At 34.8% G+C, this 27,104-nt stretch overlaps 1 protein-coding gene across 1 annotated transcript in view; it reads left to right on the forward strand.

The window, feature by feature from the left end:
- The window catches only part of PAM (peptidylglycine alpha-amidating monooxygenase), a 272,140-nt gene that overhangs the window by 201,362 nt on the left and 43,674 nt on the right, over nt 1–27,104 (forward strand). The window contains exons 9-15 of the mRNA XM_081089059.1: nt 6,029–6,077; nt 7,513–7,580; nt 9,055–9,135; nt 9,419–9,495; nt 9,847–9,950; nt 16,262–16,446; nt 17,492–17,557. Coding sequence (XP_080945185.1) covers nt 6,029–6,077; nt 7,513–7,580; nt 9,055–9,135; nt 9,419–9,495; nt 9,847–9,950; nt 16,262–16,446; nt 17,492–17,557 — 630 coding nt within the window. The remainder of the gene's footprint in view (nt 1–6,028; nt 6,078–7,512; nt 7,581–9,054; nt 9,136–9,418; nt 9,496–9,846; nt 9,951–16,261; nt 16,447–17,491; nt 17,558–27,104) is intronic.

Below are 27,104 nucleotides of genomic sequence, written 5' to 3' on the forward strand. Positions count from 1 at the left end.
CACCATTGTAAAAGCTACTAATACATCCATATGTCATTATAATGGAATATAATGAAACATACCTTCTAATGTCATCTGATACCTAGCTAGTGAATGAAATTTCTATCTCTATATCTTGAAATCCAGTAGGCTGAAATTATGTTTTACTGAAGGAGAACAGCAATCATGAAATATTCTTTAACAGAGATGTCTTGGGTTCAATCCTTTGTAAGTACAGAACATTAATAGCTAAAAGTCAAGTATTCACCATTGTACCTTGGAGAGAGAGTGAGCCTGTCACCTAGTCCAATGAAGGAGAGAATGATTTTATGTTGGAATAAGAAAACTAAAATAAGATAAATGAAGCTGCCTGGGAAGAAGAGCTGTCGCGATTTTTGCATGATGACAGTTGTGTAGGATAAGTGAATAAATACAACTTCGCCATCAATATAAAAATGGCCTCACGCTCTTTCCTTCAAACATAGAGTCCTGTTGAACTGACTTCTAGCCCAGAACTCAGAAAGCAGCAGACTATCTTGTATCTGGTCAAGGGAAGGAACTCGAAACAATGCATTATCAACTTCTTCACAGTTCTATTGTTCCTAACCCAAGAATTTCGATTTAGCCAGACCATAGTGTTTATTTCTTTTCCCCCCCTTTTTAATCCGTTTATTGTAGTAACACTGGTTAACTAAATTATACAGGATTAGGTGCACAGTTCCACAACACATCATCTGTAGACTGTATTGTGTATTCATCACCCCAAGTCAAGCCTCTATATGTCACCATTTATCCCCCCAATACCCTCTTCTACCTCTCCCCATTCCTCCTCCCCCCAGCAGTCATCACACTGTTGTCTTTGTTCATGAGGTTTCCCTTTTTCTTTTTTTTGGTTCAATCCCTCAACCCCAACCAACCCAGGCCTCCAGCCCCCTCTAACAGCTGTCAGCCTGCTCTCTATGAGTCTGTTTTTATTTTGCTTGTTAGATCATTTGTTCACTAGATTCCACATATGAGTGAAATCATATGGTACTTGTCTTTCTCTGATGGGCTTATTTCATTTAGCCTAATGGTCTCTTACTAAAAATGTCTTTATCTCACTGGTGACTCTATTCTGTTTCGACCTAGTTCAGACTCTTCTGAATCAGCATTTCTGTTCCCATTTTGAGAATAACTATTTTTTGCAATTTATTTAATATACCATTTCAATTCTAATTTCTTTTTTTAACCATCTCTTTACTCATTTAGAATTCCCAGGTTGCTCTCCCCTTTCTTCTATTCCTATGCTATTAGTTGGAGAAATTCCAGACCTATAACTGAAATATAATTTTAAAGTATAAATTATCCATGTGTTGAAAATTTTTTTGGAATCTACCAATAAAAAGAATAATGGTATTAATAACTAAAATTGATTGGATTTTTTTTCTGTGCTCCAAATAGAGTGCTGTATTCTTCACATAGATTATTTCATTTATAGACTGAAATTTCTTAGTGGTATCAATATTGATTATGAGTACAAATCTATTAATTATCAAATAGATAGCCTTCTAGATTCTATCCATTTTAGATAAAGTAACTCAATAAGGACCTATTTGAAATCTGAAGATGATCTTACAAGGCACTGTGGTCCAGTAATTGTGTGTGATTAAAATACATAGATTCTAAATTTTCCATGCAATAATTCTTACATATTTTACAATATTTATATTGAAATATAAATTAAGGGAGTACTCCACTTCCTAGCCTATATTTCATTCAGAGAATTTAACCCTATAACTTCAGACCATTTCCCATCTTTTTGTAAGCTATGAAAATTGTTTCTGTGGTCTTCTGCCCTGCATTAACTTTTTCATCTATCTCCTCTCCTTTCTCTTATTTACTTTCATTTTAGTCACAGAATCAGTCCTTCGACTACCCTTTCCAGACAGCATATGATGTTGATATTCTGAGTTCATTCTCTGTATATTTCTAAACTATCTCAGTTCTAATTTTGTTTTTCATCTTACGTGATAACATATTAGCAGAAGCACTGATGTATTTAGTTATAATAGACATTTTTAGTCATTCATTTTTTATGATGGTGCATGTCAGACTGATTTCATATATAGCCTTGTGAATGGATATGAATAACTTCTTACGAGGCTTCATATCTTGTGACTAAAGCACTGTGTTACAATAGAAGGGCAGACAAAGTCAGAGCGCAGTGGAAATCATTGGTAAAATATGCAAAACTTGCTGAAGTTTCTGAATTCACCAGAAGTAAGATCAGTATAGAGGTTATGGAAATAATACCGTATCACTGTGCAAGGATCACATTGGAGTTAGAAGGTCAGAATCTTCACACCAAACACTAGGCTGAAATATGCCTCCCTCCCAAGCTGTACTTGCTATAGGAATAGCTAGCTATGTATCCAGGAGCCCCCCTGATCCCAGACCACCTTGTTTGAGGGAGTTTAAGTTGCTCCCACTGAGACTTCCCACTGAGGGAAGCATATGGGCCCTTTTGGTCAAACTGTAGAAAGTTGTACTAGAAAAGATCACAGCCGAAACCGGTTTGGCTCAGTGGATAGAGCGTCCAGTCTGTGGACTGAAAAGTCCCAGGTTCGATTCCGGTCGAGGGCATGTACCTGGGTTGCGGGCACATCCCCAGTGGGAGATGTGCCGGAGGCAGCTGATCGATGTTTCTCTCTCATCGATGTTTCTAACTCTCTATCTCTCTCCCTTCCTCTCTGTAAAAAATCAATAAAATATATTTTTTTTAAAAAAAAGAAAAGATCACAATCATTTGCAATAATAAAATTGATTTTGAAATAATGACTATATGAATAGCAGTTGACTCTAATAATGTAAAAAAACATATGCAAATATGTTTACTTTGAGATAACTACTAGAATTTTGTTCAACTAAAATATCATTTAAATGTGTATATATCCATTACCAAATAACAGAATTTCTTAAAGTCACACAGTTAGAATTGTAATTCTCTCGCCCCATGGTTAAATAATAATGATAATCTAAAGTGTTATCCATAATTTAAACCACAATAAATACATGCTTATACACACATGCACCCACACACACAGCAGAGTTTTATTCATTCACACACACACACCATCAAACTGGCCAGATAAATTTGCTATAAATTCCTTCAGCCGTGACTTAGAAACTCTGGTGTGGTTTTAAAAGTATATCTCTTCACTAATTTTCCTTCTCTGTATCTTGTTTTCTGGGTTGTTTTTTTGTTTTGTTTTTTGTAAAAAGGCAAAATTTTCCCTTTGAGTCTTTATATTCACCATCTCTCTACCCGTATAAGATTTACATTTTATTGGGCAAAACTTAGAGCCTCTAAAATCCAGTTTTTCCTAAAGTCATTATGTTATAAAATATGTAAGTCAGATGTTCAGTATATTTTTCTCAAAAAAATTGTTCATTACATCATAGTATTACTTGAGTTTTTAGCCATTTTGTTATTGTTGTGTGTTATACTTGACTTTCTTATAGGATATGTCATGTCATTGATAAACACGTAGGATCAAAAGGAAACATGTCTTTGCAGTGGAGTGAGTGTTGAGACTGTAGCTCACCTTTAAAAAAGGAAGCAAGTAGACAACGATTATATAGCAGTGGATATTCTTTTTTTTTAGTAAAAAGCTCTCAATTTGGACAATTCTAATAAAAACATTATCTACCAGGAAGATGCACTGCTACTGGCAATAATAACATTCCTGCTGCTCTTAATTTGGAGACATGTTTCAGCTTCAATGATAAACTTCTTTAACAGTTCTTGAAATATGTTAGTTTGCTTATTTATTTTTTCCATTTAATTTTTTTTAAGTCATGGTACAAAATATCAGCCAAGTTGGTTATCAAAATGTGATTCACTTGATTCATTCAATGCGAAGATATAATGTAAAACCAAGTGACAATTCTCCTTGCACTTTTACCCTTCTGCTTGGATGAACATTGGATGAGGAACAAACTCTCTCCTGGGATTGTTAATTAAAATAAAAAATTTCCAACCCAACATCCACGAATTAGCAAGTGCCAGGAACTGTGCTAGGTGAACACCTGACAGGGTTCGTCACTCCACTGCTTACAATCTTCCAATGGCTTCTTTACAGACGGAGAATAAAACAGACTTTTCACATGCTCTGTGTCGCTGGATAATCGCCAGCCTCATGGCCACTCCATCCTTCTTGGACCACAGTAGATAAAACGGCTACCCCACTATCTCTTAGCTTGTTGAGTTGACTGTGTGACATTACCTGGTTTATATATTTGGGTTTTGTTTTTTCCTATTCCTGCTCCATTTCCCCCTGTCTTCACTCCTGTTAGAGGATAATACCATGAGGGCAGGAAACTTGAATATATTGATTTTCACTGTATCCACAGTGTATAAGACAGTGCTTGAATATCATGATTGCTCAATAAGTATTATTTGAATGGATGACTGCCATCTCTCAAAGTAACTTTTTAAGATAGGTATGAAGTTTTTTAACATATGAGAAATGTTTCCCCTGAAATCTACTAAGCTAATTAGGTGAGGCTCTAGAGTTTAGAATTCATCTAATATGAATGAATGGTATATTTTCCACCATTCTCATTTGATCAGTGGAGATACTTAAATAATTCTGGGTGAAGTCATTTTGAAAGTAGCACAAACTCGGCAAATTTACTAAACCTCATGCAGTACATTTAGGAAATCCGTTCTCAAAAATAAAATGTTTCTTTTAATAAATTAAAAAACAGTACTCATTTATTCTTGTTATATTTAAAAACATAGGCAAAAATGAGATGAAACAGTGGTTGTTATTTTTATTGCTACTATTATTTTTCCCATCTCTTTAAAATTCACCACTGAAATTATTTCGAAAATAGCACCCTACTGAAATTGGTTTAGCTTGGATAGATATTCCTTTGTAAAATGTTAAAGACAACAACAAAAAACAGGTGTTAGATATAAAATGTTTGTCATAAGTTTATTTCTAAACCATCTTTATTAAGATCAAGCTTAATAATCTGCTGTACAGAGAAATTTCCTTTGTATTTTATTAGCAAAGTATTAAATATGGTTTGTTATACTTCCTAAACTTTGTCTATGATAAATCAAAATGCATGTCTGGTTAACTGTTATATATTTCTTTATGAAGCTACCTTTGTTTTTCTCATGAGAACTACAGCTAAAGAAAAAAAAATTACCTTAAAGAAACTACTCCATCTGGTGTTATTTATTAGCACACTTCACTTCTTCATTTCTAGCATAAACCTGTCAATTTTACACATGTACACAATGCAATAGTTATTTCTATTAAAATTAACTCTCAACATTGAAATATAAAGTTTTATAATTTCTTAGAATGAAATGCAAAGTAGAAGGAATTTAGCATGGACAGAAATAGAATGAATAAGTATGAGTTACTATTCATGGTCTCTGGTGAGACATCAGCAAGTTCATCACAGATAAGGACTTGGATGAATGACTTAAATTTTTACCTAATTTCTACTTGGGGAAGGCAATGGAAGATAGAAGAGGGAGGATTTGTAAGAGGTTTCTGAAATGTCCTTGGCAAAGATAAAGAAATACTTGGAGCTGTCCACTGAAGTTAGGATGTAATAAGAATAAGTAGGTTTCTATTTAGAATATGGGGCTGATCAAGTCTTAGGAACCGAACAAGGAGATTCCATGTGGTTTCTATTTTTTAAAGAAGAAAAAATAGCTGATTAGAGTCCCATATAACAACATTTCTGGATATTTCAACAACACAGAGAGTAGCAACAGCTTCCTTCTGTGAGCTTACTAGTATCTAGTATGTCTGCAGGTGAGCAGATAACTGATCAGTTTGATAAGCCAAGAAAAAATCACAGTGTGCTTAAAATGATAGTTTGAATGAATTCATTAATATGAAAATACTCTGCAAATTGTAAAGCACCATTCAAATGAAACATAGTTTTTGTTAGTATCGAGTTATAATCTTTTTAAATGTTTTATTTTGAAATTCGTTTTGCATGTTTTCATATTTAAGATGTGTATTTTTTATGTGTGTTTCAGATAATCACAAGGACTGTTCTGGTGTGTCCTTACATCTCACACGCCTGCCGTAAGTACTTCCAGTTATCTTAGCTGAGTGACAGCTTTTGAGATCTTTGAGAACATGAAAGGGGGAAATCGCTGTGTTTGTTATCTGTTGTCTAACAAATTACCCTCCATTTAGTGGCTTAAACCAACAATTATTTATTGTTTCCTGTGGGTCAGGAATCTGGGCACATCTTAACTGTGGCTGGTGGTCTCACTCTTGGTTGGTATATCACTCATCTGGGGGCTGGACCGGGAGGAGCCACTTCCAAAATCACTCACTTGGCTGTTACAGGATTCACTTCTTCTCTGGCTGTTGGCTAGAGGACTCCCTCATTTCCTTGCGATGTTGACTCTAAACAAGGCAACCCACAGCGTGGCAGCTGGCTTCCATCACAGCCAGCAAGGGAGAGAGCAGGGTGGCAGGCAGGGTGTTTTTATAGCCTAATCTCATCAGTTACTAAATAACAGATGCCTGATAGGTAAAGAAAATAGTTGGCCACAATCTTCATAGTCTGACTCCTGTGGAAAAAAAGCACCGAAATCACTTTTGCCATATTCTGTTTGTGAGAGATAACAAATTACTGGGTTCAGTTACTAGGTCAACCTAAACTCAAGGGAAGAGGATTAGACAAGGGCATGAATATGAAAGCTAGGATTCATTGGGAGGTATATTAGTCAGTGTTTTCCAGAAAAAATGAACCAAAAGAATGGTGTTTTTTTTTAATGTATCTTTATTGTTAAAAGTATTACAAATGCCCCCCCTTTTCCCATTGACCCCCATACCCACCCACCGCCAGGCCTTCACCACACTGTTATCTGTGTCCATGGGTTATGCATATATATGCTTATAAGTTCTTTACATATACATGAGAGAGATTGAGATTGATTTACTTTGAGAAACTTAGTTCACACAATTTTGGGAACTGGCAAGTCTGAAATCTGACAGGCTGTCTGGCAGGCTGGAAATTCTGGCAAGAGTCAGTTTTGCCACCTTGGGTTCAAAGGCAGTCTGGAGGAGGTAGAAATCCTTCTTTTCATGGGACCTCAATCTCTTCTCTTAAGAGACCTACTCACATTATGGGCAGTAATCTGCTTTACTCATAGTCAATGATTTAAATATTAACATATCTAAAAGTACCTTCACAGCAACATCCAAACTAGTATTTGACCAAACAACTGGTCACTAAAACCTAGCCACGTTGACACAATCAGCCATCACAGGAGCCATTTAAATGCTTCCCTCCACATTCACCATACCATAAATATGTGTATTAAGCTATTTGCCCAAGAAAATACGTTATTTTTCAGAAAAATTCTACCTTTTTAAAATATTATCTTGTTTTAATTTTCACATGAATGATATTCTATAGACCAATATATTGCAGTGCACATTATTTTTCCAAGGCAATAGTTTTGACTTTTCAAATAGATGAAATAAATATTACTGTTTTCTGCAGACAGCCCTTAATTGCTGGCATGTACCTTATGATGTCTGTTGACACTGTTATACCAGCGGGAGAGAAAGGTGAGTAATGGCCTTTTAGTATTTACTATTACCTCATTACCTAATCTATAGGAGTGGATTTAGTGTATAGTTTTTATAAACTTTTAAATGACCAATATTTTTAAGTTTCTGAAAAATAAATCTATTCTTTATTATCCTTGGATTGAAAATAGATTTTTACATTATTTTTAACACAGTAGTTTATTATTTCCTATTATTTTATTGAGATGTTCAGCATTGAGACCCTGGGTAGGTAGGTAATGGGTTATATAAATTAAAGAATAAATCTTGAGTACTAGTATTTTAGAAATCAATCACCTATTTTTTAGATGCCAAACATTAATTTCATAAAATACTGCATAAGAAACTACTGAAAGAATATTAGGTTCAAAACTCAAGAAACTAGCAAACTTTTTTTTTTTGCTTTGAAAAGTGCTTTATTTATTATTATTTAATTAATAATAGTCATGCCAAGTGACTCTACTGATATCAAGAAAGTTAAAGTTAAAAGCTGCTCCTAAGAAAACCCTATCCAAGTTCATTGAACTTAGATATATTGGGTTTATTTTCCCATCTGTAAATGGGGATAATAGCTGATTCTCCTAAATTTACAAAAAATTACTGGAATAAGTAAAGTATTATTTATCATTGTGTCTGATCTTCTGATGAAAGTGCTGAATTAAATATTTTTCATTTGATTTACTGGGAATCTTTTAAAGTTAATGACAAATACGGTCCCATTGTAACTGTTCACTGGCTTACCATAAAGGCATTTATTGACTAGTTACTATGCGTTAGACTCTAAGGAAGGAGAAGTATATAGAATAGTCCCTTCTCATTAGGAACTGTGAATCTAGATGTCTTAGGTGTTTGCAATCAAATTTTCAAAATTCCTTCTGTTTTAAAAATAAAACAGCCCTGGCCGGTGGATCAGTTGGTTGTATTATTGTATACACCAAAAGGTTCCACATTCGATTCCCAGTCAGGACACATACCTAGGTTGCGGGTTTGATTCTTGGTCGGGGCTTATATGGGAGACAACTGATCAATGTTTCTCTTTCACATGATGTCTCTCTCTCTCTTTCTCTTTTTCCCTTCCTCTCTATATAAATCAATAAACATATCCTAAAAACTATGTTTTTAGGATAAAAAATAATAATAATAATAAAATAAAATGAATTTTAAAAACAATGTTTAAGCCTTTCAACTGTGTAAATTTTATGATAAAGGTAACAAATTAAGCCATTATTTTCATTGATAGGATATTTTGATTTGGCCCTAGTCATTTTGTTTATGAATGTTATAAAATATGAAGACAAAGGGCTTTTAACTTATCTTAGTAAAGTGGCTGTTACATAATGAGTGCTTAGTGTCTGCTGTATATGCGAGCGTGTTTACTTCATAAGAAAAACCCCATGCCTAGCAGCTTGTGAATATCTTGTACATACTTTTAGTATTCAATGGTGATTTTTTTCTTTGTTTTTATTTCTAACAGTGGTGAATTCTGACATTTCATGTCATTATAATAATTATCCAATGCATGTCTTTGCCTATAGAGTTCACACTCATCATTTAGGTAAGAACATTAAACTACCTGTTAAATTACAAATACTTACCATTGTGCTTGCTAATGCTAAAAATATAAAATGCAAATTGACATTAAATCTGTTCCAGTGAAAGCGATTTTGCTCAATATTTTGAAATCCTGTATGATTTTTCATCATTTTATTTTCATTAAAACACCTTGCATTTGAGGTTCTGAAAATATCTAGATTTTATTTTGAGTTAAGAAAACAAATGATGATTTATTTTTCTAATACCTTATTGTATTATATAATTATAATTTGTGTTCATTTCAGGTAAGGTAGTAAGTGGATACAGAGTAAGAAATGGACAGTGGGCACTGGTTGGACGCCAGAGCCCCCAACTGCCACAGGTGTGTAGAATCTAGTTTAATTTTAAAAAAATAGTAAGCAGCAGATTGCAATTTTAAAAGCTCTCATAGGACTCTTGTGAATTTCTCTAGACGCTAAACATCTCTAAATCTACCTTTACTGTGTATAACTTAATTTTATACAACTTTGAACTTGGTGGTGGTTTTCTTATCAGTTCTCTTAATATTTCTAAGCATGGTGGTGCTGGTGGTAGGGTGGTGGGGTGGGGGAGGGGTGGAGGTGTGTCTCTTCATACTTTCTGCCCAGGGTGCTCCAGGTCTCATGTTATTAAAGCAAGTGTTTCTGGACTTTATTGGTAATTTTAATGAATCTTCATGTTTGATTCTTGGCAGGCTTTCTACCCTGTGGAGCACCCAGTAGATGTTAGTTTCGGTGACATATTAGCAGCAAGATGTGTATTCACTGGTGAAGGAAGGACAGAAGCCACACACATTGGGTATGATTCTGCATATTTCACTGTTTAAAAAAGCTTTTATTGGGACAAGGCATGATTATAGGTGACAATTATCTTTGTGAGTGAATTGCGTTATTTTTTATCATAAACAACTACAACAAACTATAGCATTATATCATTCTAGAACTGATGGATTTGGATAAACTCTAAAACATGGTTGGTCTTTTTATGCTTCATTTCTTCCTGCTTATTCAAGACCTCCAGTATCATGCCTCTATATTATTATGGTTACCACAAGAGTTTATATTACTCATCTTAAAGAAAAATATAATGATTATGAACTTTTGCTTCCTCAAGTGTCATTTTGCCCTGTGTTCAAACTTAGGCAAATATATGGTTTCTGCGCTTGGTTAGTGCATACCAATTACTCACAACCATGATTTTTTTCTACCTGTTAAAACTTTCATATATTTAATGTTTCCAGTTTATTGTACCAAATGAGAGTAATAATATTCAGCACTTTGCAAAAGAGAATGTCAGACTTCAAATAATTTTCAAAATATTGAGCCTCCTTGAAATAAGTATCCTATCTAATAAGGAGAAAATATGCTAATTGACTGCCATGCCCTCAAAGATGGTGGCACCCACAGCCACAAGATGGTGGTGCCCAGTCCTCTCAGCCCCGCTAGGGCGGCAGGTGCATGGCAAGGCCAGGCCTACCCCCAGGTGGGCCTGGCCGCTCTGTGTACCTGCTTCCGGAGACCCCCAGTCCCCGCAGCCACCCAGGGCTGGCCCAAGGTGCAGGCAAGCCTCGGATGGCAGCAGCCTGAGGCTCAGGTAACCAGGGCTGGCCGGGGCTTGCGCTGCCAGCAGTGGCAGCAGCAGAGGTGTGATGGGGGCATCGCCTTCCCCTGATCGTCGGGTCACCTCCTGCCCCTGAGGGCTTCCGGACTGTGAGAGGGGGCAGGCTGGGCTGAGGGACGCCCCACCAATGCATGAATTTTCATGCACTGGGCCTCTAGTATTTTATAACACTAAGTAAAATTTCAAGGCACTGTGAACTCTTTCAAAAAATTTTGCCAAAATTAAAAATAAAGGTTAAAGGCCCTTATCATATTTTTTGTTAAAAAAAACAAGGAGCCCCCCTTCCATGTTAAACTAAGTTCTAAAATATTTATTGATGCCACCTGGAAGCAGGAATTAAAGCATTTATCTTTGGATCAGTGAGAACTTGGAGAAAGTAGACATCTGAAAACAAGCATGAGAAGCACTGGCGATGATCCTCTTGACAGTACTATGTGTCGGTGGTCAGGGGAAAAGAAAAGAGTACTGATACACGTAAAAGAAAAAGACACCTGAGATGGTGGAGTAGGATTTTTTTTTTTTTTTTGGTTACTCTAAAGGAGATTTTATATCAATAAACACCAATTTTAGGGCTAAAAATAAATTTTTTAAATTATTAATTTATATATTAAACAAGGAGCTTCCAACACCTTTACTTTTGCATAAATTTGATGAATTTGGGAAAGGAACTTGAGGAAAGCAATAAAACGATTGAATTACATGAAATGGCAATGGTAAGAAAAGGGTTGACAGAGTAGACATAATTAGATGTAAGGAGTCTGACAATTCACTTCTTAACAATCTTCAAATATGTGAAGTAATATGATTCAGAGGATATTGATCAGTTGTTCTCTGATTTATGTTAATATAGAGACCCAGGAACTTTACTTCAATGCCATTGGTTATTTTATCAACCTTTGTAATAGTACGCCAAGTAGTAAAAATAACCCATTCAACACATTCTGTGTGTTAGTTTGCAAGTTTAAGTGTGGAATTAGTAGAATGTTTTGCGGGTGGGGTGGGGATCTTGTAGCTTTGGTCAGATTCTATCCTTTGCTTATCCTCGGTGAGGCAATATTAACCACAGAAATTAATGCCTTGTGATAGTACCACGATGAGAGGACGAAGTGATCTCTGGAGGCCTCTCACAGTTTCGTGAGTTAAGAATAATTCTGCCCTTTTTATAATGTGCATTTTGCTTTAAAATAATATCCTAAAATGACCGTACTAATCTATCTTTTTGTAAATATCATGTGGCCCAAAGGAAATGCCATTTCGTAAGATAAATGGAACAAAGAAATTATAGGAAATTAAGTTATTGAGCAAGTCCATATTTAATTTATATTAAAGAAGCAATTCTCTTCCAATGGAATGATAAACTAGCAAGACAGGTTTGAATAAATATACATATGAATAAAATTCTCATCATAATGCCCAACGTTCCTGTAGCACTTGGTATGCTTTTTAGTGTTAGAAAGGTAATAGCAGCAGTGTCTGTTGTGTAAAAGTAAGGGATACCACTTCCATAGGCTACTATAGAATCACTGTGAGAATATAACCAGTAAAAAAAGGAAAACTAGTATTTTATGATATCTAGTAAATTAAATGGTACTCTGTAATTCTCCTCTCCCTCTTTTCCTTTCCCATCTACCCCCAACCCATGTGTTAGGGTCCCGAACATGAAGCCAACTTCGTACAAATACCACGTATCCAAAGGTAGACTGGGGTCCGTAGATACTCCATGCACTGGGCGAAGTATCACCTTCAGGTGTTACCCTTATGCTGCAGCCATCTGGAAACTAGGTTTTAAAGGAAAACTGTATCATCAGTGGCCTACTAGGAAGATTTTCAGTTGAGTGATTCTTCCACCCAATCCAAGCTATTCTCAACTGGAAATTTTAGGACTGGGGAAATGTTGCTTAGTTAGAACAATCATAGTTAACTAAAAACAAACAGACAAACAAAAAACAACACTTTAAAAAATAAGGCCTGATTTTCCCATTCCTGAGATTTATCTCAAAATAAAACCATTTAAAAATAGGTGGGTTTAAAACAACACAGATCAATAAGTATACTTAATGGTAACATTTTTAATCCAGATATATTATATTTCTTTTAAAGTAGTAAATATGAAAAGTATCTCTTAGACAAAATTGTCCCAATGTATAAACTGACAACATAGTATTAATTAACCTATGAGGAAACAATATTCTATAGCTGAGTGCATTACATATTTTATATTTAACCTAACACCTAAATTTATTTTGAATGTTTAGTCAAGTTTAAGCAAGAAAAAAAAAAGAATTTAATTGTCAGCCAATTAAGGTAACTAAGTGAGCTAATTTGCCTAAAAGTTTATATGCTAAAATTTAAAATTAGTTCTTGAGAATTGGTCAGTTTTGTTAGTCATATTATTCATGTACATATAAGAATGTCTAATGAATATGCACAGATACCAAGCACAACACTTTAGTCATTTAAAAATGCACTATATGCAAAGATAGAGTTATATGATCAATAACTCCTTAATGTATAAGTTTAAAGCCATCATGAAACATCTTAGGAAACAATTAAAATTTTTGTAAAATAGCTTCTTTAAAATGTTCCAATTTTTTTCCAAAATTAGTAGTACCCATCGTTGGTTATTTTTAAGCCTCACATCTGTTGAGTATAAGGGACAGGGGCTAGGAATGGGTGAATCATCAAAGAAGAGTATCACTGTCTGAGACATAGTCAAGGTATATGTACAATAATATCTGGGAGTTTTTAAATGGTGCATTTCAGAATACTTGGTACTTTCTTAAATATCTATTATATATCATTATAATGTGAAATAATTACTTTTTATAGAAACTCTCATAGAACCTGGATGGATAGATCAGTCAGTTAGATACTAGATAGATGATAGCTAGATGATAGATAGATAGATAGATAGATAGATAGATAGATAGATAGATAGATTTTTCAAAAATGTCATAGACCAATTGAGTTTGCAAAATTGACCTGACTTGGCAATATGGTATACTATATCAGAGCTAACAGTTTATGCCATAGTAATTTGTAAACATTTATTAAGATAGATTGTTCATTCTTTCTTCATTTAACAAATATATACTGAAGGCTTACAATTTCCAGGCTCGTCACCCTTTGTCAGATTTAAAGCTAGCTGGCATAAAGAAGTAGTCATCCCCAAAGCACTCTATTATGCAAGAAGGTGGAAGGAATGCACACTGTAACTCTGGAATCTAGGTGATGCCCGCAATCATTTAGAGAATCACTCTAGCGTTCGGGAATGTTTAAAAGGCCGTTCAGTGGAGTCAGGGCAGATGTGTGAACACCCTCTCCCTCCATATTTCCTCATGTTAATAGTTACTCAGATTCACAGAGTTGAATTACAGAATTGTTCTCTATGGAAAGTAAGGGCTGGAGTTCAAATTCTCCCTTAGGAATACTGAAAGCAATTTCTCTGGCTAAAGTCAGTTTTGGGGTTTGCTGTCTTTTTTTGAGTGAAAGAAGAATGAATGTGAAATAAAATAGGCAAACTCTAGCATTAAAAATTATTGGAATCCACACATGTTTAGGGTATAATAGTTTCAGATAAGAGCTCAGTTTTAGCTTGACTAAAAGTTTAATTACAGATAGAAAGGAATAAAATAATACTTTCTTTTCAGTTGTTTAATGAAATTTTCTTTGTAATAGCAAAGATTTTTAAATTCTTTGATCAACTCAATTTTGAATCAGAATCAGTACTTCAAATGAACTACTTTGGTGAGTAGATCAGGCTGTATCACTAGGTACATGTTTAGAGTGAACATGGGCCTGGTGTTCCCAAGCAGAAAAAATATGGATGGATCTGTCCATAGATCAACTGCAATTTATTTATTATTATATAGTGATTAATTTTTTTCTTTCATTAATTAGAGAAGTTTATATGATTATTTTGCTTTGTTTGTCTGCTAGATGATTCCAGGTTTTCTAAGCAGGAACCACAATTTAAAATCCTTTTTCATCATTTCTCTCTTTTGATCTGCACATTTTTCCTCATTTTGAACAGGGGAGGGAGGGCACTATGGTGGGAGGCTCTGATTTATTACTTTAGCACCAGCTATTCCTTGTATAGCACATAATTTTCTAACCACCTCCAAGGCTGTTAAAATGTAACTCTTAGGAATGGTGTTTTGACACCTAAAGATATGTGTGGGGAACAGGTGTTTGTTTGGGGTTGCACTTCAACATTTGCTTACATTCCACAGGAGGGACAAGTACATTTACAGGTATCAGATTCAGAGAGTGAAAAGCCGAATTATTTTTAAAGCATCAACAGAGCTTCCCAAGGGCAGGGGCGCATGCCTGTGGCCTTTCAGGGGCTCTCAATTTTCAGAGCTGAGAGAAACCACATCCCTGTTTGGAAAAGATTTTTCTTTTTTTCTTCCCCTTGCTGATGTCATTACTGTTGCTATGGAGAGGAAGTGAGTGCTGCATGACATGGCTGGAAAAATCAACAGTGACGCATTTCTGCCCGGCAAACAGTCCACCGTGTAACTCGTTTATTAGCATCGGCTTGCTAAACAGTGTCCGAGTTCATGGACTATTCCTGTGCCCAGCCTACCTTGGTATATACGAGTTTTGTGGTGGTGTAAATAATTCTTTCCTAATAATAGTGAAGAGAAAGAAATACATAGTAACCCATGTGAGCCAAGGAAGAAAAAATACATGTTTTCTAAATCACTAGGCATTATTTATATTCCTGGGAGCTTCTTCTTGGAAATGTCCATCTCCCTGTTGCAACATCTGTTTTTAACAGTGAATCACTCAGTTGCACAGCAGATCCCGCTCAGGTCTGAGCCTTAGAAGAGATTAGGGCTGATCTCCTTTTCTATCATACAAGGCCCCATTTTTCTCTGCTGTCGACGCCAGGGTGCCACATCAGATATCAGGGACACAATTATGATGTCTTAGTGTCAATATATGATTCGTGATTTCACCTGACCACAAGAGAGGAGGCAGTAAGCAAAAACAACTTCCCGGACTCTCAGGGTTAAATGGAAAAAGTCATTTTTAAAGAATTGTAAATAGTACATGACATTTCTGCCTTAAGTGTTCTGAATTTTACTGTTACGTAGTAAATAATTAAGATTTTTTCCATGAGTGAAGTACTTTGCCCAATCCGAATTTTTAGCAAATGGAAGAAAGACTAAAGAATAAAAGGCTTTAGAAGAGGAAAGACAGTTATCTCACTGCTACTTCAATGCTATTTCCATCTGCGGTATTGGGTGATATCCATGGAGTGACGGCAAATGGGTACTCCATTGTTAAGTGGAACTCTGCCTTTGACAATGTGCTTTTGGTGCTGAAAACTGTGATGGGGTTTAATGAAAGCCATAAAATAAATGCACAATATTTTCACTTTTGAATCCATTTCTGGCAGATTTACTGGTTGCATTTTTCTTGCATTAGGATGTGTTTTATGTGACTGGCTGATTTGTTGTGTCTGTTTTTCCTGCCTGCAGTGGCACATCTAATGATGAAATGTGCAACTTATACATTATGTATTACATGGAAGCCAAGCATGCAGTTTCCTTCATGACCTGTACACAGAATGTAGCTCCAGATATGTTCAGAAACATACCACCAGAGGCCAATATTCCAATTCCTGTGAAGTCTGATATGGTTATGATGCATGGACATCACAAAGGTAAGATCGGTGTCATTTAAAGTAACATATGGTTTTGTATTTTCTGTTGCCTTATGTGTTTCATTTGACTAGATGATTAATTTTTAAAAATCATTTTTCTCTGCCAATCACATGTGCTCCCATAATCTGACTTCCTCTTTTCCTTCTTCTACATTCTTCCTTCCCTCCTGACATGCCCCCATCCAAACAGTTAAAGTAGAAAATCTCAACTAGTGATGCAAGATACTAGTTTGGGGATTGATTCCATTAATTTAGATTTTTCTTTACTTAAATTGTATTTTCTAGTTTCCCCACTTCATTCCACCCAGAGCCAGTAATGACTTATGCAATTTATGAATTTATATACCATGTTCTACAGAATGCTAGAGTTTGCCAATGAAAATGGTTATCGTTTCCAGTCATACCCTCAATCATCTGTTTAATGGCCTTGTCAAGCACAGAACAATTCTTGATTTATGAAGCATTACTAGTCTTGGCCTTTTTGGTCTCATTCTCAGAATTGTTGTAAAACAGTCATATTGATGGTCATTTTTTAGATTAAAATTTCAAAACCCACACCCTGTTTTATTAAATGCAATATGCTGAGACTTTACTGAGTTTTGCAGGTTTGTTCTTAAAATACCAGAGAAACTTACAATTTCTGGTGGAAATTTATGAAAGAAGTTAACATAGCAATCAGGTCATTTATTAAGATCCTTGATATATTTAAAGAATGTGCCTTAAAATCTTAAAATACCCTTAAAATATTATAAAATTCAATTAAAAAAAAAGAAATATGGGCAGTTTTATTATTGCATGTATAAAATTCTGTATCATGTATATGTTGCTGAAAGGGTAGTAGATGTAGTTATTAAGTTATTGGTGGTTACCCTAGTTTTTCTGTGTGAATTAGAGCACTTCTACATGTAAATATATAATACTTTTGCTTTAATGAAACACAAGACTCTGAATAATATTTTTATGTTGGTGGCATATTTCCAATAAACTACTTAGAGCATATAATATATCCTACAAATTTATGCTGAGCTTCTTTGTTCCTTTACAGAAACAGAGAACAAAGATAAGACTTCTTCACTTCAGCAGCCAAAACAAGAAGAAGTGTTAGAACAGGGTATGTATGCTTATTTCTGTAGCTAGGCCTATAAAAATGTTCATTATCCAAATAGGCAACCACATTTTAAAGTTATTGAAATACTTTACATCTTTAACAGCCTCCAGTATTATATATTGGTTTTCATGTAATGTATAATTTATGAGAAAATGGTCAATTGTTGCACTTACTGGTTGCATGGAAAGTAAAATTCACTAGTGAATTTAGTCCCATTAGATTTTTCTCTGTTTTCATTTATTTAATATTGTAACTTTAATATGTAGTGCAAATATAATCATTAGAAACAATTAGAGGTCTGCTTTTGAAATCTAATAACTTTTACCATTTAAATTTCTATGTACTTAGTATGATGTGTTCATTAACTGTATTTGAGGTCCAAGAAAAAAGAAATTAAGACTTAAATCCACCTCTTAACTCTCTAAAGTCATTCTTCTCTGCCTTCAGTAAGGTGGGAGGGATTCTTGTTTTATGCATTTGTAATTTTGTGTTAAGTTGCCCTCTGATGAGTTAAGGCATCATTTTTCCTGGGTTCTATTTATTTGAAGTGGAATACTTGATGCTTGTATGTCAAATACTGCATACTAGTATGCTGGCACTGAGAAATTGCCCTCCGGAATCTTGGCTTATTGCCAGTTGTTTGGAAGTTAGTACTTTGTGTTAGGTGTTGAAGAATGTTATCAAGTTGTTTGGGGCCTAGATATTATGTATTTTAAAACATTAGTTTAATGTTAATACAAACAGTTCCAATGGCAACATAAAGTGTACAGCAAATAGATAGGATTTTTCTATTATCAACATTTAGAAATCTCTGCTCTTTGGATTTTGTAAACCACTATTGGAATTTCTCAAAATGTATTCTATTAAATAAAAACTATCACTCCTGCACTAGTAGTATTTGCAAAATTAAAGAATCCAGACTTTACAAATGAAAAAAAATGCACTTTGAAAGGGGTATAGGTAAATTATAAATATAAAAGTTTTTAAATTATGTGGAATATATTCAGTAACATCTCATTCTAACAAGTGGCCTTAAAAATACAACTTAGCTCTATTTCCAAATCTTAACTATCTCAAAATTGTTTCTATTTTTATGTCGAATCAAAAAAGAGATGATTTTATAGTAGTTTATACTAAACTAGAGGCCCGGTGCACAAAATTGGTGCACTGAGTGGGAGGGACTCCTCAGCCTGGCCTGCACCCTCTCACAGTCCAGGAACCCTCGGGAGATGTCCAACTGACGGCTTAGGCCCGCTCCCTGGCTTCTGCCTGAGTATTGCTCCCCCTGTGGAAGCACACTGGCCACCAGGGGGCAGCTCTTGTGTTGAGCATCTGCCCTCTGGTGGTCAGTACGCCTCATAACAACCGGTTGTCCCACCATTCAGTCGATTTGCATATTAGCCTTTTATTATATAGGCTTATACTAAACTATTGAGTACAATTTTAAATAGCTAAATTTATCAACTCTGTATATATTTGTAAGGAAATCAGTAATTGCAGCCCAAGTAAAGTAGAATTAACAGTATTAACTATATTTGTACTGAGGTTTAATCAGACTTAAAAGGAATTATTTTGGCACTGCACATGTTTGAAATGTATGCTTTTGAAATAACTGGAGTCATCTTAGAATACATTTCCAAACACCATCACATGTGTTACTGTTTGTAATGGGGCTACCATTTAGAAGATACAGCCTATAAAATAGTAAATTCCTATGGACATTGAGGCTGGACTATGTTTTCTTTCTGAAATTAGTTGAGTTGATCAAGGGGAACATTAAACCTCTGAAATATTAGAAAACAGAGGTCTGCTAAAGGAGCGTGAATTATTAGATTTAATCTGATCTTTCTAAAGAACAGGATTTATGGAGTATCATATATGCCTGCAAACCAAATCCTTTAAAACATTTTTATACTTTGCCATTCATTTATTTACCCTTTTGTGTTTGATAGCACATATATAGTATTCAGAAGTTTAAATATACCCGTGTCTTATTGGTTCCAGAAAAGAACTGTATGAACACATAAGAAATTGTTTTCCTGTGGTAACTGTTTCTATTTATGAATAAAAATTCTATGAAGTGATTTCACTTGGGAAATAAGAAAACAGAATTCCAACTCAGTTTTCATACTGAAGAAAACAGGCTGTGGTATTCATATATTGAAATTAGTGGGTCCCTCAGAATGTCACCTTTTAGATTTTGTGAAAACAAGTATCTCACCAAAAGTCATTTCAGTGACCCGTGTAGCCTGTGTATTATTCTACTGGTCTTTAGGGACCACTGGTCTAGAATTGAAAGAGAAATACAGAAATATACCAGGTATGTATTTGTACACCATAGTCCATAGTCTAATGAGGTCAGTCTATCTCCTTGCAATACACAGGGCAAATCTACTTGTTATCAAGAGAGTACCCAATGCTTCCCGGAGATGTTTGTTTGCACAAATGTCTATTTGCATTCATTCCCTCAGGAGTTAAATTGATCAAGTAGCTAATAGAAAGGTTCTAATTATTCATATAAATTATGCCATGTATGTGGATTTTTAAAGTAAGCCCTCAAGCTTAACCCTTTGCCTTTTTTTGGTGTTCAGGCCAAAATAATGTATGTTCTAAGTACTCTTCCAGGTTGTACTGATTCTTTAAATATTTTAAATTCCCAATAAATAAAAGCCCTGAATTATTTCAGTTGTCTTAGCCGCAAGCTAAACAAACAGCATCTATGTTGGTTACACAGAAGATGTCAAACCCCCATTGGAAAAGGAACAGTTGAGGGGCAGGAAGGAAAAGATCTGAGACATCAGAGGGCATGTACTCCAAAGCAAGCACTGTGCCCACCAGTCAGTGCCTTAGTATTAGACATAGTTCTACATGAATAAGACAAACAGTATTTTTTTTAAAAAAAAATACTTTGTATTTTAAAACATTGGAAAGCAGATAGGAGGAATAAAAGTGAAGGTATATAATAAACATTATGTTGGAAAGAAGGGACAACCTTATTAAGGTAGTTAAGAAGAGAAATACTCATATTTCATAAGCTGAAAACAAGAAATGTAGCTGTATCTCAAATTGGCAGGAACTTTTAGGTACCTCTAACATGGAGGGGGGAAAAAATCAAAGTAAACCAACGAACTATTTAAATAACACGGGTTGATCTCTAATACTCTGTTTCCCCAGGAGCAATCTAAGTATTTTATTTTCTTTGAAATTCTTATCACTAAAATTGCTAGCTATTAATTGTTTGACAGAATATTAATCTTGATTGGAAATTAGAGTTTGAAAGAAATATCTGAGTTGTGCAAATCCATGTAGCTCAGCCTGTGCTTGCTCACAACACATTAGCTTTCTGCCGCATCCTTGTCTTACTTGCGCCTTCTAGACCAAAATTGGGGTAAGGCAAATGTATCTCAGACTCTGTCTCAAAAGATGTAATCGTGAAGACACCGTAAGACCTCATTATATGATATAGCTGTACCTGTCAGGATGTCTGGATCATGCAACATGGGAAACATTTTAATGAGGCTTTAATTAAGTATTTTAAAAATACTGCTTGACTGATTTTAAAAATAATATTCATTATAGAATATTATTTCTGCAGAAATTACAGAAAAGTATGAAGAAGCAAATAAAAATCATACATAATTCCTAGAAATAAGGGTATATATGTACTTATGTGTGTAAAATATGTATTATCCATAAATGCACATTATTTAACAGTATTTAAGTATATACATATATTTTTAACTTTTTAACAGTATTATTTCTTGACTATTTCCCCTACTGTAAAAATTATTGGCAAGCACATTTTTAAAATTAATTTTTAGTACTTTTATTTTCAAATACAGTTTACCTTCAATATTATTTTGTGTTAGCTTCAGGTGTACAGCATATTAGTTAGACAATCATATACTTAACAAATGTTCCCCATTATAGTTCCAGTAACCACATGGCACCTTGCATAGTTATTACAATATTATTGTCTATATTTCCTATGCTGTACTTTATATCCCCATGACTATTCTATAACTACCAATTTTTACTTCTTAATCCCTTCACCTTTTTATCCAGTCCCCTAATCCCCCTCCCCTCTGGTAACCATCGATCTGTTCTCTGTATGCATGAGTCTGTATCTATTTTGTTTGTTCATTTATATTGTTCTTTAGATTCCACATGTAAGTGAAATCATATGATAATTGTCTTCCTCTGACTGACTTATTTCACTTAGCACAATATCCTCTAGGTCCATCCATGCTGTTGCAAATGGTAAGATTTCATTCTTTTTTATGGTCAAGTAATATTCCATTGTATATATGTACCAACAGTTTTTTATTCACTCATCTGTTGATGGACACTTGGTTGCTTCCATACCTTGGTTATTATAAAAGACACTGCAATGAACATAGGGGTGCATATAGTTTTTCGAATTAGTGTTTTGGGTTTCTTTAGATATATACTCAGAAGTAGAATTGCTGGGTCATAAGGCAATTTTTTTTTGAGGACCCTGCATACTATTTTTCTATAGTGGCTGCACCAATCTGTATTCCCACCAACAGTTTATGAAGGTTCCCTTTCTCCACATCCTCACCAATACTTGCTGACATTCTGACCAGTGTACGGTGATATCTCACTGAGGTTTTAATTTGCATTTCCCTTATTAGTGACATTGAGCATCTTTTCATATGTCTGCTGCCATCTGTATGTCCTCTTTGTAGAAGTGTCTATTCAAGTCCTCCTCCCATTTTTTAATTAGATTGTTTCTTGGTGTTGAATCATATGAGTTCTTTATAAATTTTGGATATTAACTCCTTTTATATGTGTCAGTAGCAAATGTCTTCTCCCATGCAGCAGGTTGGCAAGCACACTTTTTAATGGCTATATAATATCCCTGTCCAGACTGTTTTGAAAATAGCCTATTTGCCTAGAGGTAAGCTTTTCTGTGAATGACTTGATTATGCCTGCCTGCCTGCCTGCCTGCAAAACAACACTAACAAATATTCAAAACAAACTGAAATGTCCTCATCTTTTAAAACATTGTAATTCAAGAATTATTATGTATGTAATAAGTACAATAAGTTAAACAATAAAACCCAATTAGACAGTGATTCTGGGTGGAGGAAATGAATCCTAAGAGACTATACAGAATAAGATGACAATGTTGAAGTTTTCCAGAGCAGACACGCACACACTTGTCCCTCACTTCTGTGTTAATGGTTAGCACTTTCAGAAAACTAAAGCATGCTTTGTACATTCCCTTTATGGTTTTTTTTTCCATTAGGTTTTCTTATATATGAGCTCTGTATCAACATTATTTAGGCAAGGAACATGGGCTGAAACTAAAAGACTCGCCAGCTGCATTTAAGAGTTCTGAATTTGAGTGTTCCTCTCCTTTAAAATTCAGAGCATAGCTGTAGGATTGAAATTTATGTCAGTGTGTTAGGAAGATTCAATGTATTGAAAAAAACTCAAGGCAGAATTGAAAGTCAAATTCTAGAAAACCAGTGTGTCCTTGTAAATGTACGTTACACTCCGGACAGCATTCCTTTTTCTGCAGAAAGGGCCTTTAACATGTTTTATTCAGTTTGCTCCAAACTCTTCTCATTGTAGTCTTTGTGCCCGCATACAATCAATCTTTCTACTCAAAGGTCAACGTGAGGTACTATATTCCCAAGGCAGGGAGAATATGACAAAAATACAATTTGTAGAGGAAAAATACTTCATGACCCCAGATAGTTAAAGGTCTTCAGACCTCTTCTGTGAAACAGAGTAATTTCACAGTGATTTTATGCTCACAAAAATGAATTATCATTGGCATGTTTTATCAAGTCAAGGGAACAAGGCTGCAAGTTAAGATGACAATAGTTTACTGTAAAAGCTTGTTAAAGTAATAGTTGGTAAACTATGAGAACAGTGAAACAAAGGCTAGGCTCAGTAGCTAAAATTTATGTTTCTTTACTCTGTTCAAAATAGGATACTCCCTTCTTTTCTTAATAAAGTACAAATGACTTTAGCAGCATCTCCTTAGCTAATTTTGAGCACTCCCAATGCCACTTTGCTGTTTTAAGGAAGATACAATTCTTGTTTGTATTCCCATTCACTAAAAATTTATTGGTTTGCTATGATTTATGAGCTGCTCAAAGTCTTTATTTATTGAACTCATCTATCAAACACCATTCTAAATACCCCCCAAGGCTCTGGGAAGCTAAGTTTCCTAATAACAGAATAGGCAGATGTGAATGATCATTTATCACGTGGTTGGGTGGGCTTTCCAATACAGACATGTTTGTGGGGTAGTTGCAAAAGCCATTATCTTCTAATTTCTCCTTTTAGAAAATATTTTATAGTTTTTCAATCAGATGATTCCTGTAAGAGGAAAATATGTTCACCTTATTTTTGATCCATAAGCGGGTCATCATGGTCATGCATTTTATTTCTTGAAGGCTAGTAGGACAAATGTTGTGGGTTAGTAATAAGTAAACAGTCAATAACCCAAATAGACCTTAACCAGCCATGACTGGGTCAAAAAGCAAAACATTCAAATCTAAAAAGAAGTGCTTTTATATTTTCATTCCTCATATTTCTCTCAGTTTGGCTGGTTGGCATACTTGTCAGTGGTTAAACTGCTGGTGAGCATGCACGTACTCTCCTTGCCCCATAGAAGTCACAAAGCAAATAGCAGTAACAAGAGCTGCTTGTTTTAGGTAATGAAATACTGGTGATAATATGTGGGGAAATGGGAGTTTATATTCTGAAAGATTACCAAGAAGTTCTTGATCATTTTAAAAATGTCTGCCACAAGTAAGATTTTATGGTGTCTAAAAGTGGTGATACATATTTTTTTCATCCAGTAATCTTAAAGCATTTATTTAAAACAAAACAAACTCATGGGCCCGTTTTTTCAATGTTTTCATTTTTTAGTTTGATCTCACCATATTCCTAAAAGTAAACCAGAGGAATTTCCATGCTAATGGTAAGGAATAGGGTGTGGTCTTTACTAAACAGAAAAAATGCCTTTTGAGGCATGAAGAAATTATCGCAGGCATACAGCTTACAAACCTGGAGTTTAATTGGTAGTGTTTTAGATTCTCTTGAACCATGCTGCATTCCTTTTTCCTGACCACCACAATCATGTTTTCAAAATACCAACCCCACACAGTCAAATTACTTAATTTTAGGTAAATAATAGATTGAAGCAGATGCATGTTGCAACTACAGTTTATATCTTTCACTGGTAATTATAATAGCTACAATTTAGTAGATCTGTTTTATGATACACATTGGACAGGGCATATTACATTAACATCTTCTTTAAATCTACAAAACAATTCTTAAAGATAGTTGTCATTATCTTTATAAGGTTAAATAACTTGCTTAAAGGCATAGAATAGCTACTAAGCATCAGAGTTGGATTCAAACACGGGTGTGAAATATAGACCAGATATTGGGCAACAACAATACAGGGGGGAACCAGAGCACTGTAGGTGCACATAATAGAGACCCCTTATTTGATTGTCAAGGAAGGTTTCCTGGATGTAAGTGATGCTCAACTAATATTCTGAAGGTTGAGCATAGAGTTGGTTACTAGAGAGAGGATGTCCCAGGAAGAAGAAACAGCATAGGAGAGTTGATGGAACTGAAAGCCCTTTGTGTATGGGAAGAAAGGAATATTGAGAGATGAGGTTGTGGTAGAGACCACAAAGCTTCCTTCATTTATATTCTACTCCATCCATTACACTCAAGGTTAGGTATAGTTCCTAAATCGGGATCATAGTATGACACATAAAAGTGGTTACATGTCAAGATTTTATATATCTTGTACACCAGAAGCGGGGAAGAACCCTTTCTGGTTTGTGTTTGAGAATGTAAGAGGTGGCCACCTAGTGGTCTCTGTCCCATGCAACAGCTATTTATCCAGATGCCTCTCTGAAGCTCTGTTCTCACAAGACCAATGCAACCTGACTGGGCCAAGCCTGTTACATTGTTAATTTTTGTTGTCCCAATCCAGTGATCACAGTAAGTGATAATTTCAGAGCAACTGAGTGCTCTGTATTTGCTATATTACCACAGGTTTTAGATTTTTACTGACAAACCTGAATGTATGCATAGTTCTGAGTCTGTGTCCCTCCATCAATATTAGCCTAATGGCATTAATTCAAGTTTTAAAATTATGTTGTTTCTCTGTCCTTGAAATAATCCTGTATTTTATTTTCTATGTAAAATGTTTCCCTGTATAACAGCATGTTGAACTCTTCATATTTAGTGTTTGGGGCAGGAGAATTTAGTAGTGATGGATTAATTTCTCTTTTATGAGGCACAGTGCCACTGTAGCCTAACAGATTTGGTTGAGTTGTAATTTGCTTTGTTCATTCTACCGAGATTGGCCCTATTAATGGGTAATTATTTTCTGATTGAAGATTTCACCTGGGATAAGCTGCTTTCCTGGGCAAGAATTGAAAACCTACTTTGAATCATTAACCCAAGAATATTTGTAAACATGACAGGGTCTCTTAGCATCATTTTGGAAAGATTTCATATCCTCCTTGCACCAGTTTCTTAATAACATATTCTTTAGTGAAATGTATCATGGTTAAATCAGTTATTTTCATTTCCTAATGATCATAAGAAAGATTTTACAAGTGTTACTGATGGTGTTGGAAATGTAATTAAAACAAGCAATAGGACTCCATCGTCTACTAATTTTATTAGCAGGACTTAGAGCAGTGATGGTGAACCTATGACACGCGTGTCAGAGGTGACACGCGAACTCATTTTTTTTGGTTGATTTTTCTTTGTTAAATGGCATTTAAATATATAAAATAAATATCAAAAATTTAAGTCTTTGTCTTACTATAGTTGCAAATATCAAAAAATTTCTATATGTGACACGGCACCAGAGTTAAGTTAGGGTTTTTCAAAATGCGGACACGCTGAGCTCAAAAGGTTCACCATCACTGACTTAGAGTAAGGAAAAGGAGGAGCTACGGGTTACCTTTGGGTTTGGCTTAGGAAAGCAGATTTGTGTTTCTATTGAGAACACACATATGTTTCCCATTCACGCAGCTGATGTAACTGGATTTGAAGCCATACATGTAAATGATGAGGATTAAAATGCTCCATGAACTCTCCATGGTCATGTTTTATATCTGTCATAATCTTTTATAAATAATTTATTTTTATGGAAGTAGATTACCCTATCCAAGTTTACTTCGTAGCATTGGAAGACATGGAATACATTTTAGTGTGGAATCATTCCAATTATATTAGTTTGTTAACATCTTCTCTTTTGTCTGAAACTGATTTAAAAAGTATTCTTTTCTCACAAAATTATTTTTCTGGAATTTGTTCACTTATTGTTTAAAGTCAATAATAGAGCTACTTATAGTAGCACTGCTAACATAATAACAACATAACTTTGGTTTTCCAATTGCCAAGCTGATTCATATCTGTTAGATATTTTGTGTTTTATAACAACTGCTCAAAAATATACATTTAATTTCTTGTGGGTTATACTTTAATAGGATTTTAAAGACAACCTCAAAGACTTTGTAGGTAAAGA

This window comes from Myotis nattereri (genome assembly GCF_964212035.1).
Source record: "Myotis nattereri genome assembly, chromosome: 4".
Lineage (NCBI taxonomy): Eukaryota > Metazoa > Chordata > Mammalia > Chiroptera > Vespertilionidae > Myotis > Myotis nattereri.